The 17,996-nt window shown below is 49.1% G+C and overlaps 1 protein-coding gene across 5 annotated transcripts in view; it reads right to left on the minus strand.

Annotated features, from left to right (window-relative positions):
• LOC105688586 (tensin-3-like) overlaps positions 1-14,377 on the minus strand; it is an 86,665-nt gene extending 72,288 nt beyond the window's left edge. For 2 of the 5 annotated variants that reach the window (XR_001103202.3, XM_012405021.3), the window contains exons 1-2: positions 13,695-14,375; positions 9,121-9,201 (exon numbers count right to left, since the gene is read on the minus strand). Coding sequence is in view for 4 of the 5 variants with exons in the window: in XM_012405021.3 (XP_012260444.3) it covers positions 9,121-9,201; positions 13,695-13,799 (186 nt within the window). In the remaining variant the exon portion in view is untranslated. Of the gene's footprint in view, positions 1-9,120; positions 9,202-12,731; positions 13,183-13,694 lie in introns of those variants that run through there. The other 3 variants (XM_012405022.3, XM_048657228.1, XM_048657227.1) reach the window with 3 other exon arrangements.
• Positions 14,378-17,996: the final 3,619 nt, after the last annotated feature.

Below are 17,996 nucleotides of genomic sequence, written 5' to 3' on the forward strand. Positions count from 1 at the left end.
CGGTCTCCTCGCCACCGCCGCGTTACTTCGGCTCACGTTTGACGCAGCCAATGACAGGATATTAAAGTCTAGGTAGCCGGGAGACTCCAGACTGTAAATATCCTTCGGTAAATATACCCGCCGCCAAAACCCCCGTCATGTAAGCCGCTTGATGCACCACTTTGCGTCGTCTGCTACCCCCGTCAAAAGTAGAATATATAAAATTTTTAGAAAAAATCCAGTCAACGAGAGCTTTAAGAATTTATAGATCAACGAAAATGCCTTCTCCGCTTTTTCACTTCTGTCGGGGGCCAGGGATTTCACGCTCCATGCCGTTCGATGTTCGCTAATTCCCGAGTGCTCGCGTATACCTACATAGAATGTACAGGTGACGAGATTGTTTTTACCGTAGCGTGACGTACGGACTTCTCAAAGTTGAGGAGAAATAACGAAACTTGGGAAAAAGCGAACGCTGCGGGGAACGGAGGCGAGGCTCGGGGGAAGGAGAATGAAGCGGAAGGTCGAGGGCGAGGGGTGGGTGTAGAGTTTTATTGTGTAGTTCGGGTCTTCATATTTCTTATCGTAGCTGACGGGGCACAAACTCTTTCCGCAATCTTTTGCCCTTCGACGATCGCGAGGCGAGGGACATCCTCGTATAAATTTTTTTTTGTTTTCCAAGCGAGGCGGAATACCCCACGGAGAACGCGGGATGTTTGGACGGGGTTCAAAAACAGCGGAGACACGCACCGCGGCGACGAATCGATCCCGACGTCGAGGACGCGTTTCCGAATCGGTTCGCGTCCGTTCCGTATACACGTACAAGTGTGCGCGATGTACCGCAAGAACTTTCCCCGACGATTTCCATTATTCGGAGGAGACGGGAATGATTTAGAATTAGCGAGGGTTTTTCGCGCGAGCGCTCTTTCGCTCGGTGAGTTTCCTCGGTGAAATATATCAGCGGGAAATTTAGAGTTCGGTAATATGGGAAACCGGGGAGTAGCCGTATAAAGCGAATATATGAATGCCAATGATGAGGTGAGAGCGGTATCGCCTCGCTACATGTACCCCGGTCGAGTTAATAAAGACCACCCGTAGAAAACAGGAGTGAGAGAAAAATGGTGGTAAAAGGAAGAGAAGAAAAAATACACGGAGAGCTACGACGGGGCACGCGAGCCCGGAGCTTACTTACGAGGTCACGGGTCAGGAGGCTTCCGGTAACGAGGGCGGAGCACGAAACACACGAACTCGATACACTTATTTTACTTCAGCCGCCCATTATCTGTCTTAATACACGATTCTGCGGAGCATTCTTACCTCGCACCCTCCGTGGCTATCTACGACTCCTCGATGCTCATATCGCGAGAAGACGGTTCCAACTCTGTAAAAATATTACCTCGATTTTAGCCTCGATTTTCAAAATGAGGGGAGTGATGACTTGGCGCGAGGTAATGGAAAAAAATTATCGTCAAAGACGAGGACCCCGCTGACTTATTCCGAAGTGAGCGAGGGCAGAAAACTGAAGACCGCGGATTTGCACCCCTAGAACTCTGTGGAGTCTGTAGAAAGTTGCGTGCCATTGAAAGGGTAGGACGAGTTGTGGAACGGCGGGTAAGCAAAGTGCAATAACTCGAGTGAGAGAGCAGCGGGAAATCCTGTAGAAGTTTTTTACACTCGTTCGATTAATAATGCGATCTTGTGGGGGTTGAGAATTTTGAGGAACTCTCGGAATTTCCCAGGCATTTCTCGCCTCGCATTTCAGGTCTTCCTTTCCGCCCCCCTCCGGTATTCAAAGGATCATTCCAATTTCACTCAATTCCTGGGAAAAGCACAATCGAGAGCAAACCAGAGATTCCGATGTCATAACGAAGACGCGTTGCGAATTTCCTACCCCGAATTTATGTACGTTTCATAAATTGCGTTCGACTGACGATAATTTCGCATTTTTTGAATACGACAACCGTGAAAGAAAATTGCGACAAGTGGAGTCGTCGTTGAATAATTTCCTCGCGCGTACCTGGGGTCCTTTTGACGGGTGATCGACCCCTGCATCTGCGACTCGTGCGACAACCGCGAGACCTATAAAAGCTTTCTCGCCGTTTAATGCCCAGGGAGTGTGCATCGCGCATGCAAAAGCGGCAATCCCGCCTCCGTCAGTCGTCGACGGTTGAATGCGATCCAGGAGTCGGGGAGCTTGTCTTTAACGAGGCGGTCGTCGGACGGCGGCGGAACCACCCCGTGTGCCGCTTGCCAGACCATGTTCCGATGTTCGCATGACCTACATAACGGGAGAAACCAGCCGCAGACGGGCCTGGATCGATGTGGATCCCGAAGGGTGTGTAGCTCGGCGCACCTGAACGTCGGGTGATCGCGTAACCCAGACGCAGCCAATTTTTAGGGACAAAATAGGGTGGGGGATCGGAATGCAACGGTGGATTACTCGCTCAGTTTCCCGTTGAAAATCGCTCGACGGGTGTTTTCCCCTTTTCAATGGCCCGTCGACCCGTATCAGCTGAATTCACGTTCGACGAGTAATTTGTTCAACGATTGTCAGTCGCATGAAATGGAAAAGGTCTCCACGATTTTCGGTATTGAATATCATTTCGTCGAATGGTTTCTTCCCAAAGGAATAAAAATTATCCCTTCGGATGTAGAAATATGTTAGAGATTTGCCAAGTTTTTTGTTCTCTCTCTTTCGTTTCACGTGAATTTGGCGAAAATGGTCCGACGCATCTTCTTTCCCGTCTCGAGAATTCGTCGGGGATGCGAGTCAACGGGAGTCGGCGCGAAGGTGACCGCGATTTGAGTACGGAATCGAAAATAGCGGTGCCGTTAATCGGTAGGCTGTCGGTGGCACGGAAAATTCGCAGCGACCGATCTTTCTTAGGATTGAAACGAGACGATTTTTCCGCCGAGTTGGTCGCAACGAACCACCCGACGTGACGTCGGTCGGAACCGGCTCGAAACAATTAAACCGCGGAATCTCGGTTGCGGAAAAAAATAAACTGCTGATTGTACGGAGTGACTGTGGTGCGTAATTGCATTAGCCGCTTTTGCATCGTCGAGGCCCCGAGGCTTTCGAGCTTGCGGTTCTCGCAGACAACTCCTTCCATCGAGCTACCGCTGTCGCTGCTTGGTCCTTCCGCTCCTGCACGGGGGGGGAGGGAGACGTTGCTGGGTAAAGGCAGCTGAAGAGACAGAAAAAAATGAGAGAGCCTCCGCACGAACGAGCCAAAGAACTGAAAAGGTTCTAGAACCTCCATCTCCGCAGGGGTGGTAAAAAGAGAATGGCGAAGTAAGAGAAAAAAGAGGAAGCTCGCAAAAAGAAAAGGAGAAACCCGTTACGCGGTTAGAAAAAGCACCGGAGGGCAACGACTGGCGAAAACGGTGTCGATGAGGGATCAACGCTGCGATTGGGTTACATTGTTCACCGTATTTCACAAAGGTCCACACCGGGGGGATTCCCCGTTTCTCTCTCTCTCTCTCTCTCTCTCATCCATTTCCAGGAGACGTGTGTAGTTGCGATTTCGATTGATTCTTCCGCCACACGTCTATTACTCCCTCTTTCACTTCGCTTTTCACGAACAAAAAGAAACATCTTATCCAAGTATTGTTTGTTTTTTTGTTTTTGTTGTTTTTGTTGTTTCTTTTCTCTATCATTCTTTACGAATCAAGGTACCCATTTCAAAATTACCTTCCACGGGCGGAGGCAGATGGAAACAAAAATGAAACAAAAGGGGAGGAAAAAAACGAAACTTAAATTTTGGCTCACACTACAAACGCTGAGTTTTCTAGCGGTGAACGTCAGCCAATATCTTTCTTGGCGGTGCTCCAGCCGCGGCATCTTCTTCGGCGTAGAATCCGGGCGTACGACATGACCTTCGCACAGGGTGTTTTCGCCTGCATACCAAGGCGGATCTGACCGCGTGGCTGACCCTTGCGATTTTTTTTAATATTGGGATTTATGGAATCCAGGAAACTTCGGGAGCAGGAACACGGCGGGTATATCAGACTCGGTTCCGACTCCGTTATAATGCTCACCGAAACGCGTAGAGGTATTTCTATACGCCCGAACGTCTCCCTCGTATACACCACTTGACGTCCTCGGCGAGGTCACGCGCGCGTGCTCTCTGTATTATTGTTTTTTTTTTTCATTCCGGGCGATTCGCGCGTTCGGAATTTTCGAATCGATTCAAAATTGATAATCGTAGTACGTGAAGTTCGACGGTCGAGGGACGGCGACGAGGGTCGGGACTCGGGAGTCGCGACTGGAATCGAAGTACCAAATTTGGGGTACTGAGCCTTTCCTTTATAGGTCGTAAAACTGGGACGATAAAATAGTTTTCGGCTATCCGTAGGAAAGTTCCCGTTATACGATCTTGTCCACGAGCGAACGACTGGACAGATGCGATTACAGGGGGACCCTTTTGTCATTGATGTAGCCCGCGTCCTCCGCTATACGCCGAGTTAATTGAAAAGCACCGGACGTAAGAACTCGAGGAGCCGCCGTACTCCGCTCGTCCACTTGTCTCTCGTAACCGTTACTTTTATAGCTCATCTTTCGCCGCTGCTACGGAGGAATCAAACTTTTGTACCGAAGATGATCAGAGAACATAAGAAAATAAGAGGGATTCGATGATAAGACGTATACGAACTATAAAAATTCAATCTTTTCATGCAGAAGCGACTCCAACGGAATATGATAGCGATATCCTGGGCGCGGGGCACTCGTCGTCCGCCGGACGAGGGTCTAACGTTGTGAATATTTTTCTTATTTACTTTCATTGTTGTGCAAAGTAAACAGGAAACTCGGGTACTCTGGCGTCGGTAGGGGTGAGTAGGGGAGGGAAGGGGAGGGTTCCACCCCGTGTACCCATAGTACCGACAGCGGCAGCATCGCCAGCGGAGCGTAATTTTCGCCTCATTAAGTTCGGTGTATTCATGCAGCTATTATGTAAACATAGCTTAAAAATCTGATCCCTTAAATGCGAGTTGGTACGCGCCAAAGAAAAATGAACAAATTCTGCATTAATTATGCATGAAATACACCGCCGCCGCCGCCGCCGCCGCCGCCGCGCGGCACGAACTCTCGAGGTAGTGCCGAGTTGCGGGGGTTTCAAGGCGAATGTAACGGGGTGGCTGCGGATGGGCGACCGGTGCCACGCTTCGACGAGATAAACGAGGGGAATAAAGTTCGCGTTTTTCATTTTTATTCCACCCATCTTCTACCCTCCGGTACCTCAAACTCATTAAGCAAAGATACGAAGCGGTTGGCGAGTCGCACGCGGAGCGCATTCCCGATATTTTCACCTTGATTCTCTTGAAACTACGCGGACACACGCGTCGCGGTCGAATCATTCGCCGCGTGTTCCGTTTCCCTTTACAGACGAGAAGTTACGTTCGGTTCGTCGAAGGGTTGACGGAGCTGGTAGTTCTACAGCCGATGAAGTTTGCAGCGGAAAGGGGCTGGAAGGAAGCACGGCGAACGGTGAACGAGCGAAGGAGTTAGGGGACTGCGAGGCTCGCTTCGATGGACATCGAATCTTGCGGTTAATAATAAATTTATTCATAAAGTAGAAACTTACGTACCTCTGAATACACACGTAGCTATAAATATGTATAGCAGAAAGGGTTACCGATCCTACATACGGGTCAACTTTGAGCGATAATTAACATTTGATGAATTATAAATTTAATAACCACTTCGATCGGACGCATATATGCACGTACAGTTTTCACGTTAATGAACCGTGATGAGTGTCTGCTGTTGCTGAATGCTGGCGCTACGTTGTTCAAACCCAAATACATCGGGAAACAGTCAATCGAAGAATTGAGAAATACACGGTTTCTCGGATGGCAGAAATATTGGGCTTTAGATTTTTCTCGAAATTCGTAGCTCAATTGAGTTGACGGATTCGTGTTCCTGACATCAAAATACATGAAAATAATTCATTTTTGGCCCAAAAATCGAAGAATCCAAAGGGGTACCCCTTGAAAAATTTTCGATTCTGGGGTCAAAAGCGAATTTTTTTTTTAATTGGGTTTAATATGCTTTTCTGACGTATTTTGACCTCAGAAATCCGAATCTGGAAGAAAAATTCATCTATCTCTAAAATTGACCGAGTAATCGCCAATTTTCAGCTTTACGGGGTCGAAAATAGAAAATTGATTTTTTAGTCTATTTAAATGTAATTTGAGCTCAGGAATCCGAAACCGAAAGAAAAATTGATCTATCTTTAAAAATGACCGAGTTATCCCCATTTTTTCGCATTTTTTTGCATAAATTTGAGGATATCTCGCAGGGAAAAAATCGTAGCTCAATTTGGACAACGGATTCGTGTTCCTGAGGTCAAAATACATAAGAAAAGTGCCATACGATCAATTTTAAAAAATAAAAATTTTTGGCCAAAATTTGAGATTTTTCCAAGGGGTACCCCTTACGATTTTTTCAAATTTTGGACAAAAATTTTTATTTTTAAAAATCGATCGTATGGCACTTTTCTTATGTATTTTGACCTCAGGAACACGAATCCGTTGTCCAAATTGAGCTACGATTTTTTCCCTTCGAGATATCCTCAAATTTGTACCAAAAAATGCGAAAAAATGAGGATAACTTCGTCATTTTTGCATATGGATTAATTTCTCTTTCAGATTCGGATTCCTGAGCTCAAATTACATTAAGATAGACCTAAAATTCAATTTTTTATTTTTGACCCCAAAAAGCTGAAAATTGGCGATAACTCGGTCAATTTTAGAGATAGATCAATTTTTCTTCTGGATTCGGATTCCTGAGGTCAAAATACGTAAGAAAAGCATATTAAATCCAATTGAAACAATGATTTATTTTTTGCTCAAAAATCGATCGAGTGATCATCAATTATTCGCTGTTAAGAGCAGAAAAATTAAGACATACCGATTGGTTTCAGTCGCAGACCCACTTTGATTCGTAGCAATCCATGCACGGGTCGAAATATTCTAAAATTTCTCGGTCTACGAGAACGGGGTATCCAGCCCGAGCTTATCTGGAGTCAGGTAGCCACGGGCGCGCGGTTTGTTGTGGGGCGTAACCTCTGCACAGCCTCGAAGGTGACGTCTCACAACAAAGCGCTGCGCTGCTGGCTACCTGACTCTAGCAAAGCTTGGGCTCCCTTGTAGGCCAAAAAACGCCAAGCTTATAGTCTTAAATTTTACTCAAAATTTGGGCCAGTATCCGACCTTCTTTTTATTCAGGATTTTCTATGGTATTTTTTAATATCTTGACCTCAGGAAACTGAATTTGCAAGCCAAATTGATCTCCCTATAAAATTGATCGAGTCATCATCAATTGCAAGAAGGGATGATTTTTTTCATGTGACACTTTCGGGTTATCTTCCTCAGAATAAATCAAAAACTGAGAGACCACCGTTAACGCGAGGATGTTCAAGTGCTGTACAGAAGGCTGAAACATGTCGTTAAAACTTCACTAGACAGTCCAGTCTTCAGCGACTAAAAATTTCCACTCCCACCAAGCCCTTCAATTATTGCAATTAAAATCGTGTTAGCTCCAAACGAATAAAAAAAGAATGAACAAATACAAAATCGTTACTGAAAACGCGGTTATTCCCATGCATTTAACAGAAAAAGTTTCGAACTCAATATCGCGAGGTAGAAAGCAGATATTATCGCCTCCTGCCATTTCCTCATTTCAATTTAATTTCCCGTCAGTTCCGCGTACGATATCGCAATGGAATCGCACGCGACTGCCAAGGAGCAAGTTGCAGTTCTGCAATCAGATCGGCCTTCTCGACGCTAATAGATGAAAGTACGATGCGACCCGGGTATAAATGTTTTACTCGTAAGGTGTAATCTATACAGTCGTGGTGAAGATACGAGTGGAGAAAAATAAACGGTTTTCAGACCCGTGGAACCAGGACGTGCGTCCGTATCAAACCTCGAAACTAGATACTCGCCACGTTTCTATAACCATCGACTCTTTGATCTTCGAACGAGCTACGTGCTAATGGATCTATTTCAGGCGGAGAAATAAGCCTTGCGTTGCTCTCAACTGTCTTCGCGTAAGTCGAATCGACGCCTCGTCGGTGTATATCGTCGCCTTGTTTCGATTCCATGGTAACAAATATCAGCTATCGAACCGAATCGAGTACATGGGAAAATGCAAATCCGCGATGGAAATCCGTCGTCTGGAATCGGATCCGCTAATTCGGTCGACATTGTTTCCCTTGCGCCCGAGGCCCTTCCAGTTTGCTCGAGATACGTCCATCCGTTCGCGTCTGCCCGGTCAAATTTCTCCCCGCGGAGCGTCAGGAGTCGCAAGAGAACAGCCCCGAGGCTAGAGCGAATGATTAAAACATCCCGGATATCCTGACCGTCCCGCATGCCGAGCCCTACGGACCTTCGTGGCTTCGCGGCCTCGTCCACCGCACGCATCGTCAAGAAAATAAGAATAATAATCAGCGAACGTGGTTCGTCCATACGCGGCTCGCATATCGGCAGAGATTACCGCGAGTGGCTTGTAAGGACGAACGGCGTTTCGTGCCCGGAATATTTTTGCGCTGCACAGGGAAAACGAATCCATGTAGCGGCGAAATGAGACTTTTGTTCGGATCGGAGAGACGGGCGCCTGGGATTTTGAATTCGAAGGTAGCGTAACGTATAGTTTTGGGACGTTGCGTCGTTTCCCAATCGAATGGGGGGGCGAGTTCAAAGAGCTGCGGATGTATTAAAAAAAAAAAAACAGTAAGAACGAAAAGAAAATGAAAAGAGTAAAGGAATCAAATAAAAACCGGGACTTTATCACGCATGCAAAAACGGGAAACAAACGGATCTAAAATGGCGTAGACGAGAGCTCGGGGGGGTACGGGGCCATTAACGTTGATGGGATCTCATATTGATTCTTATTATGCGACGAAGCGTACCGGAATAATTTGTCTTAGGGTTGCTTAACGTTACCGGGGGAGTTCTGTTCCGAAAGACAGAGAGAGAGAGAGCCGGGAGGAAAACGCCGAGAGGAGTTCCTCCGGCGAATCCCGACCCCGGCAAGAGGATCCGTGTAATAATTTGCGCGCGACCGAAGCAGCCCTCGAATGACCGCGATTCTTCTTCTTTTTGAACATCAACTCTCAATTCTCTCACGATCCTACTCACTCTAAGAGCACCGAGTCGCGATCGCACGTACTCCGCCCGTCCAGCGACTTCAGGACTTCCAACGGCGAAGGAGCCCATGTACTGTAACAAAAACAAAATAACCAGAGTCAGTCCTGCGTCTGGAACGGGAGACAATCAATTTCTGTATATTTTAAACGGTCGCTGATCCCCGCCCCCCTCCTCCCGCTCCTCTTTTGTAAAGAAGGGAGCCCTTCCCGCCGATAACGTAACGAGGAACGAGCGGCAGGGGGGGAGAGGAAAAGAAAAGAAGTTAAAGGGCGAAGCCGATCCACCTTCGGTCCCGCGTAAGGAAAACGGGGATACCACCGGCGACGAGAGAATGAAAGCGAGGCGAGGCGCGTAGGTAGATTGAAAAACGATCCCCGCTACTCGATATAGACGTATTATACGGCGGAACCAATAACGACCAAATTGTTGGACGAAGGCTCGGGGGCAGCACACAGAACTCTGTTTGCAGTCCCACAACTCACCGACTTCGACCGCGGACACGTAATACACCGATCGATTTCCAGCTTCGGGGTTCCGATGCCCGCTGCCCGCTGCCCGCTGCCCACTGCCCACTGTCCACTGCAAACAATATTCCTTGCAATATCAGCCCCTCTGGCTTTCCCTGACCGCGAAAGATCTCCGGACCATGTTACCTAGATTGGATTCTGACAATCTCAGATGAAATCAAATACATCATGCCCTCTCTTTTCTCTTCCTAATCAATACATTCCTCCGTATTTCGACGAATGTCCGAATATTTGCTTTCCCCCTTTTTTTTTTTCTTCTACCAGGCGAACTCTTAATTTGGAATAAAAAGCGAAGCGCACTTGGGCGAATCGGAGCTTCGATCGATCGGCTGTCCGGCAACGACGCGCGAATCGTTTCGTAGTTCTCGAAGTATGCGCTGAATTTTTTCAAATACCGCCGGTATAATAGCGAGGTATATGCATGCACAGCTTCATTAACTAGGGATGTCGGGGGTCGAGGGGGTGGAACGCGAGTTAAACTTGAAACTGTACGCCCGACTCTTCTGCTCCCATTTCCCAGCCGAGTCGCTGCAGCGTAGACAGAAGTAAGCTTTTATCGGAAACCGGACAACGGACAGCCTCGCGGGAGAACCGGCGACGGAGCTGTTTGAGCAAGCGGTAAACTTTCGCCTGGCTTTTGCCTCGCGATCCGCACGTGTTTCAATACAAGGGTTTTGTCCTTGTTTCGTCGGAGTAACAGCTTTTTCCTCTCATCCGAATCGCCGGGTTCGCTTCGATTTACCCACGCTCTGATTTCTGAGACAAATGTATTTGTGTGCCGTGGAAATTACCGGCGGGAACCTCTCCTCGCCATTCTTCGCGTACACCGTTTCTCGGATTCCTCGGACTCCACGCGATATTACGTCACTCGATCGCGGTCGGCTCCTCGAAAAAGAAGAATTGGAAAAGAGCGTAATAAAAATTGGCGATAGTCCCATACGTGGGCCCCGGGCGTTTCTGTCCGGCAAAGGGACGGAGTGGCGCGCGGGAGATGTCGGGGAACGATATAGCTATACGGAGAACGTTTGCCAGGGAGCAAAGCGTACTCCCACGTAGGCAAAGAATTTCATCTCCTTTTGTCCCGTCAAAGGGCTCTCCGTTCTTTGGCGACTGCAGCAGCAGCAGCAGCGGCGGCGGCAGCAGCGTCGGAGGTCGTCGGTCTTTTTCCTTGTCCTACTGCTTTACCTATCAACTTCAGCGGGATGGCTACCGAATGCCACCCACATTTACGTCACGTTACGTACGTACGTACCTATGACGTACCGACACGGACGCGTCGGAGTCCGCATCTATCGGTCGTGCGGCCTCAAAGAGATCCGATCTCTCTTTCTTCCATCCCTTCATTTCTACTGACCCAGAGATTCTAATCTTCCCTGGAGACGAGCGGAGCCGAACAACGTTTATTCGACGAAACGCGAGGTGGTCGGTTCTTCGTTAGTGAGGAACTGTACGTGCATCTGGGTGAAAATATTCCCTCGTTGACTTACTCGGCGTCAACCACCAGGCTCCGTTGCAGCTCGGGTGAAAACGAAAGTTGATATTACCCACTCGCAAAGGTACGAAGAACCTGCCGTCGTGACCCAATTCCGAAGGAGGCCTCGCTCTCGAGTCGAACGTTATCACTCGCTTTGATGTGGCTCGCAGCGCCTGAACCGTATTCGAAGTTCGACGGACGATAAATTGCAGCAAAGTATAATGCACATCGGGGAAGAAAATTCGATTATACGATATAATGTATCCACCGCGCCGAGTGATCGGCCGAAAATAAGAAGGGCGTATCGGGAATTACGTGGATTAGGAAGACGTTCAAACTTTCAGATTCGTTGGGATTACTTCGCGGAATTGCTTTCGCCACTTCAAAAACAACGCGGCGTCAAAAATTGCGTAGCTTTTCCCACTCTCCGACTCTCTCTCTCTCTATCTTTTTTTAATCCCGAATTAATGAGATTCGCACGGATATTCTGCAGAGAAAAAAAAAAAAAGAAAGAATACCATCAAAGTCCTCAAGTTTTAAAAAGTTGAGCCGAGCACCTGATCCCCCTCCGGTTCGAGTGGTCCGTTGATCCGGCGCGGTTACGTAGTGGCTTTCAAAGTTTGACCAAAGATTACATTCGAATCGTTACTTTAATCCAACGTTAATAGGATTTGAGTTATTACGGGCCGAGCGAAGTCGAACTTATCGTTTAATTGCCTGTCAGCCGCGTTTATCAATTCTCGAATAATTTATGTACACATTGCCCCCACTCGTTCGGATCGTCAAAATACCGCGAGGGCAGCTGGTACGATTCATGGACCACGCGACGCCTCGCCAACCAGATTGCGACGTGACGCGTGGGTGTCAACGACACTTTGGACATTTATTTCCCTCAAGGAGGCGTGGGCGGATAACGCGAGTCGCCCGGAGTTCTGGGTACGTCGACCGTTTGACAGAAGCGGACGCTGAGAAATGAAAAATAAAAAGCGGTAAAACGAAAGAACGACGGTCAACCGTGAGGATTTTACGGCCACGGGAAGAGAAATGCACATTTTGGTCTTCGGATCCCGTAGCCGCACCCAGATGCCCCCGACGATTCTCATCGCGTTTCGGAAATTCGAGTCAAAAGTAGCGGAAAGTTTCGCTCGTTGATCGAGTCGGTCCGCCCGGCCAGGTGGATATACATTAGTCGGGCATGCGTTGCATTCCGCGGGGTACCGCGCGGCGGTATACGTTCGGGTACTCGAATTCGCACCCATACCCGCGTAAGTGGAAATGCAGCTATCCGATGTGTGTTGGTGAAATTTGCGGCGTATGTTCGGAGCGGGTTTTGTACTACACGTGCGGAGTAGACGTGGTACGTGGTGCGCGTACCTACTTACGAACTATAAATGTTACTTAAGAACACGTAGAGCTCCTTCCAACCGCACATCGTCGATCTTAAAGTGCTTCTCAGGCTTCCTTTCACTCAGAGCTTATCTCCGTCCCATTCGAAATCTTTCGACGATAGTTTTCCACCACCTTTGTGCCTCGCGCGCGGCCCAACGTCGAATCTCTTCGGGGAAAATAAGTGTCGGGGAATTTTCAAATTATTCGCTTACCGATATCCGAAAAGTCTAGTCGCAGAAAAATGTGGCACGTCAGCGGATCCGCAAACTCGCCTGGGACTCGAAGAGTTTCGGGCCACGGGTGATTGTGCGGACGTACGTCTCCGTCTTCGGAGAACCGCTTTTCTCCGGAGCGATGACTACGCCTCTAAACTATGTGAATAAGTAATTCAATCCATCCACCGGTTGAGACCACTGGCTCGAAGTTGGCGTTCACGTTCGCGTTCTCGTTCTCTACCCACGAGATATTCACGCCGCACGTACGGGCGAACTGCATCGCGTCGGTGGTGGAAATTCCGTCAAACGACCGCACCAGCTGCACCGCGTAGCTCCGGCCGCCTCTCCGAATTCGTAAAAACTCGCTTACCGCTACCGTCGATGGAAAATTTCACTCCGTATACCGTAACAGCGTCGATTACGCGTATCCTTTCGTAGAACGATCGAAACTGACAACGCTGCCGCGTACCGGGATGGATACGATAAACACGAGCGGAGTAAATAAATACACCGGGAGAGACGGAGTACGGCTTACGGAACGGATATTACGTTGAAAGCGAGCCGGCGAATTGGACGATAATGAATCGGATGCGCTTCGGGCGAACGAACGTCCGGACGTTATTCTCCTCCTACACGCGTACAGGCCTCGATCCTGTTTCACCTCCGTAATTGCGATCGGTGGTCTATTTTAATTTTTCACATCCCGTCGTACGCACAGCACGTGGTCCCCCGGCATGTAAAATGATTATCCTAACCGATGCGGGAATAACAAGCGTTAATCAATCATCCCAATCTTCACGCGCGTCGTTCGATGCATCGAGGAGGAAAAATAATACGTTATAATTACAATATTCATTAACATACGGCTGCTTTGAATTTTCAATTTGAAATACTTCGGGCATGCGAGCGAGCAAAGCGAAGGCCGTACAGCGGGCGGCCGGGCGGTAACTCGAAACCAACCTGTACGAAGTTGAATATCTTCAACGTAGTTCCAGTGGTCATTTGAGACGGGGACAGTCTGCGGCTATTTTCCACCTCACTTTCCTTAACCGCAATCCCCACCATTGTCAACGCCGGGGTACTTGCGTTGCAGCAGCAACAGCGGATCCTTTATCCTCAAATCCATTCAACTCGTGTACTCGCAGATATACATAGGTATACACCGTTCCCGATTCACATTCCCTCCCCGCACCGTGCGACGTCGATGCACCGCGAAATACCCACGAAACGCATCTAATTTCGTTCTATCGCAATCGTTGCGACTATCCGATGCCGCGCTACGCGTCAAGAAGAATCCTAACAGGTCAGCGCAACAAGTGCGACACACGCGATTCAACGTCGCTCTTCTCATTTACCGCTGCAGCGAAGCCGATCTTTGTTCTCCTCGATTACGAGTGAGCGAAACGAGAAAAAAATTCATAAAAAAAAAACAAAACTTCCGATCCAGTCGCTCTCTCGGCTGTCCTTTATTCTCGAAACTTCACACACCGCGTGAGTAATCGACCGGGTATCGCGAGTGGGACCGCATCTTTTCGTATCGATCGATAACTTGAGGCTGCCGCGACGTGCGATCGGTATCGAGATCCTTGCCTCTTCAGCGTTGAAACTTTTGAAAGATAGTCGGCCGAATCCGTGAATCGCGTACGCTCGACTGGCATCAGGGCACACTCCGGTGGGGTCCAGGAGCCGGTCCGGTCAACGCTGAACGCAACGAACGCAAGGTCGACCCCTACCCCCTTTCCCCCGGTACCGCTCGCCACGTGGGCCTCGGTTGCACCGGCAAACTCTACGCGGTGGATCGAGACCGGGAACGGTCGTCGGACCTCACCGACGCTCTACGTGCCCGGCGTGTGGGTTATTTTCATAAATGGTAAAATCAATCACTCCGTCGGACATTGATGCCGTCTGTCAAAACCGACCGGCGGAACGGTCCGGCCGTGTAATCGTTCGATAGCTTTCGATCGGTCATCGATCAACAGCCGATGCTCCCGCCCGAGTATAAATTTAGCCCCTCAAGTTTTGAAATTTGGAATTTCTGTTGCAATCGATGCGATTCCGGTATCGGAAGCATTCCCGTAAATATGCTACGCCAAACAGCTTCGGGGGTCGAAATCTTACACCCCGCAATATGAGGGAGTACGACAGGAAGCGAGAGGGAAAAAACTCGGGGGCTGGTATCGTACGATTATGTTCGATCGATACCGGCGATTGCGTGCCTGTGCAAACGAGAATTTTCGTCGTGCAAACATGTGGAAATGATGCGAAAGGAGATAATAGAAATTTGAAAACTTGGGGGGGGGCTCAGTTGACACAGGTGATGTTCTTTCCCGAAAGGGATAGATTCGAATAGAAAAGGAAATTAACGGAAGCGGATACGGAGGAGTCTTCCAAAGTTTGGGATCTCACGACACGCGTGCGTTTAATGGAGTTGTGACGAAATTTGTCGTAGATCGGTGAAACGATACGTGGCGGGGTACTTATTTTCGAGTAAAGTAGCACTCAGAGACACCGTAGCTGTATCGCGGTAACGCGATACGCACCATTATACTAATGATCGACATCCATTAAGTCTTTGAAACCGAACGAACGGACTCGGCGGGGCTCGTATGGGTGTGGACTTTGGGATCCCGATTTGCATACGCAAATGCTTCGGATGGTTAAACAGAGGCGTCACACTCGCTCTTCGGACACGTACCGCAATTCTCGACAGAGCTTGGTCTTTTTTAGCTTTCAGCCGCAGTGGTATAATTATGTCTGGAGCGCGATCGTAGTAAATGTGCGAAGGAGACGCGAGCGTGCGCTTCGAGGAAGTTTGTTTAAGAATAAAGTAACGCGGTTGAGAAATCTCCATTGTCAGGGCCGGGTAATTTCATCCGAACGGTAATTAAATTCTCTAATCTATTTCGTGAGGAGTTCGTTACCACGTCGGACGCTGCTTGTACTTCTGTAACATAAATTTTACCGTTTTAATCGAACGTCCGGCGATGCGGAATCGGTACACCCGGCTAGTTGAGTATGATAAAATTTTGCAACGGCTTCGATTTTAGCTGCCAATTAAAATCGCCACTTTTGATAAATTGCGGAACGTTCGGACGTCCTACACGCTTCTCGTGATCGTCTCTTACCATATTACACACACTATAACCGCGACTCTCGCGAGTCTGAGATCGGTAACGAGATAAATTGGTGGAAACGTCACCGGATATCCGATAAATCTCGAGACACATCGTGCGTTTACTTCAGTTTTTATTTTTATCTCTACCGACCGTGCCGCTCGTCGATCGATCCGCTGGCGAAAGTCCGAAAGCACGATCGGGATACAAACCTTTGCTGTAGTGAATCTCCTCGAGAAATCCTCTGCCATAATAGGTAGACATAACTCCAAGCTACCGAATTGTCCCCCCTTAGCGTCCTCGAGTGAGCGGTGAACACGCAGCAAAGTTCAAAGGAGAGGCACGCCGTTGGCGCAAAACTTTTCCTCGACCGAGCGCGTCTTCGCCTATCCCCCCGTCGAGTCGCGAAACAGTTTTTCGCGAGAAGCGGCGAATATTTCCCCGCACCACAAACTTCACGAAGCTCCGATATCCGGCGTCGCGTACGTTTACGCAACGAACGTGAAATCACGCGGCGATCGAACAAATCGCACTCGTCTCGTATGACTTTCCATCGGGACGTTTACCCGTCGTGATGGATTCACAGGAATCTGGATGAAAGCTCAGGCCACGTGTGGGGGGGAAGCGCGCGAGGAGCGCAGCTCGCAGGTGGTGAGCTTGCGGCGCAGAAATCAACGGGGCAGACGGACGATAAGAAATTGGCGGGTTCGGTGTGGGTGTTAGGGTCGAAAATCGGGGGCCGGTCGCCGACGGGAGAGTAAGCAAAAGCTGTTACCGAACTAACGCGATCACAAAAGCCTCGGACAGTTGGTGCGGTGAACTGCGGACCGTTGCGACGCCGGTCCGATACGCGGCGACTCCGCGCTTGCAGCTGCGAACCGGTTATACACTTTCGTCTCCGAGCTCTATAGTCGAGCCACCGCTCAAACCCTAAAAGAGAATCGAAAGCACAGATTATGGTATAGTGTATGGGTAGGTGTCGCGCTCGCAAGACGAAGAAGCAAAAAGAGAAGGAAGAAGTCGACGACGACGACTGCTTCGACCGAGAGGCTACGAGGCTCTCTCCGAGTCCAATGTCCTTTGCAGGTGGACTGATTACGGGGGATATTCGAGGGGAAATCGGCTGCGGATGAGAATTTGGCGCGACGGAGGGCCAGCGATGACGCTTTTCATCGGGGTGATTTCGGATCGATTTTCTCCAGTCTGGAGATAATAATTCGCGACGGGGTTGCGCACCCTGGTTGCCGGTAACAACCCCTTGGTAGTCGGTCCTCCTATCGACGGATGCGAATCGACTCCGTATGGCCTTCGAGCAGGGGGCGCTGATTTGCCGACCTTCCTTCGTTCCGGGGGTTGTTACTTATCGAGCTTTCGTACAGCGGGTCGCTTCCAGGGCCGGAGAGATCGGTAAAATGAGTCGTGGGTCTGGGATTTTGGTTTTCCGCCGATGATTTTCTCACATTCGTTCGCTTCGGTCGATTGGGGATTGCGGCAGGATCGTTGATTCGCCCCCTTGCTACCTGCAACTCGTGAATCATTGAGGGAAATTCAAAACTGAGTGTCGAGTCACTCTGTAAGAAGGCATTACCGATCTCTCTACCAGCTGGCTCCCACTGGCGATCGATCCAAAGACTATATTCGCCGTAAAAAGAGCAGCGGGAGTCCATACGAATCCTATGAAACGAACTTTTCGAATGTCGTATGTCCCGAAAATTCAGACTTCCATATGCCTGAATTTCAGCTCAAATGCATCTAATCAAATTCCACGTCATAGGGTGAAAATCAGTTTCCAGCTTCATTCAAAGTACGAAATGAACGAGTAACATCGCGTCCTGTGGCCTGAATTTTAACGCCTCCCTTTACTTCGTCTGCTCGGCTGAAAAGTTCGGTGTCCGGAGGAGCCCGGTGGACACGGTTCGATTGGCCGGGTCGGGCGCAGGTGATACAGCCTGAATTGAAGTTGAACAACTGGACTCGTTGCAAGGGGGGACTGCGGGAGGAACAGGAGAAAGGGGGGTCATGGGGGGGTAGGCGGAACGGTCAATGCCGCGAGCTCGGGGACCGCGACCAGGAGCACCACGAGTCACGAGGAATAAACATGGAAACGGGGAAACTACGGCGATCGAGTTGTCTGTTGTATGGTAACCAT

This window comes from Athalia rosae, chromosome 6 (genome assembly GCF_917208135.1).
Source record: "Athalia rosae chromosome 6, iyAthRosa1.1, whole genome shotgun sequence".
In the NCBI taxonomy this organism is placed as follows: Eukaryota; Metazoa; Arthropoda; class Insecta; order Hymenoptera; family Athaliidae; genus Athalia; species Athalia rosae.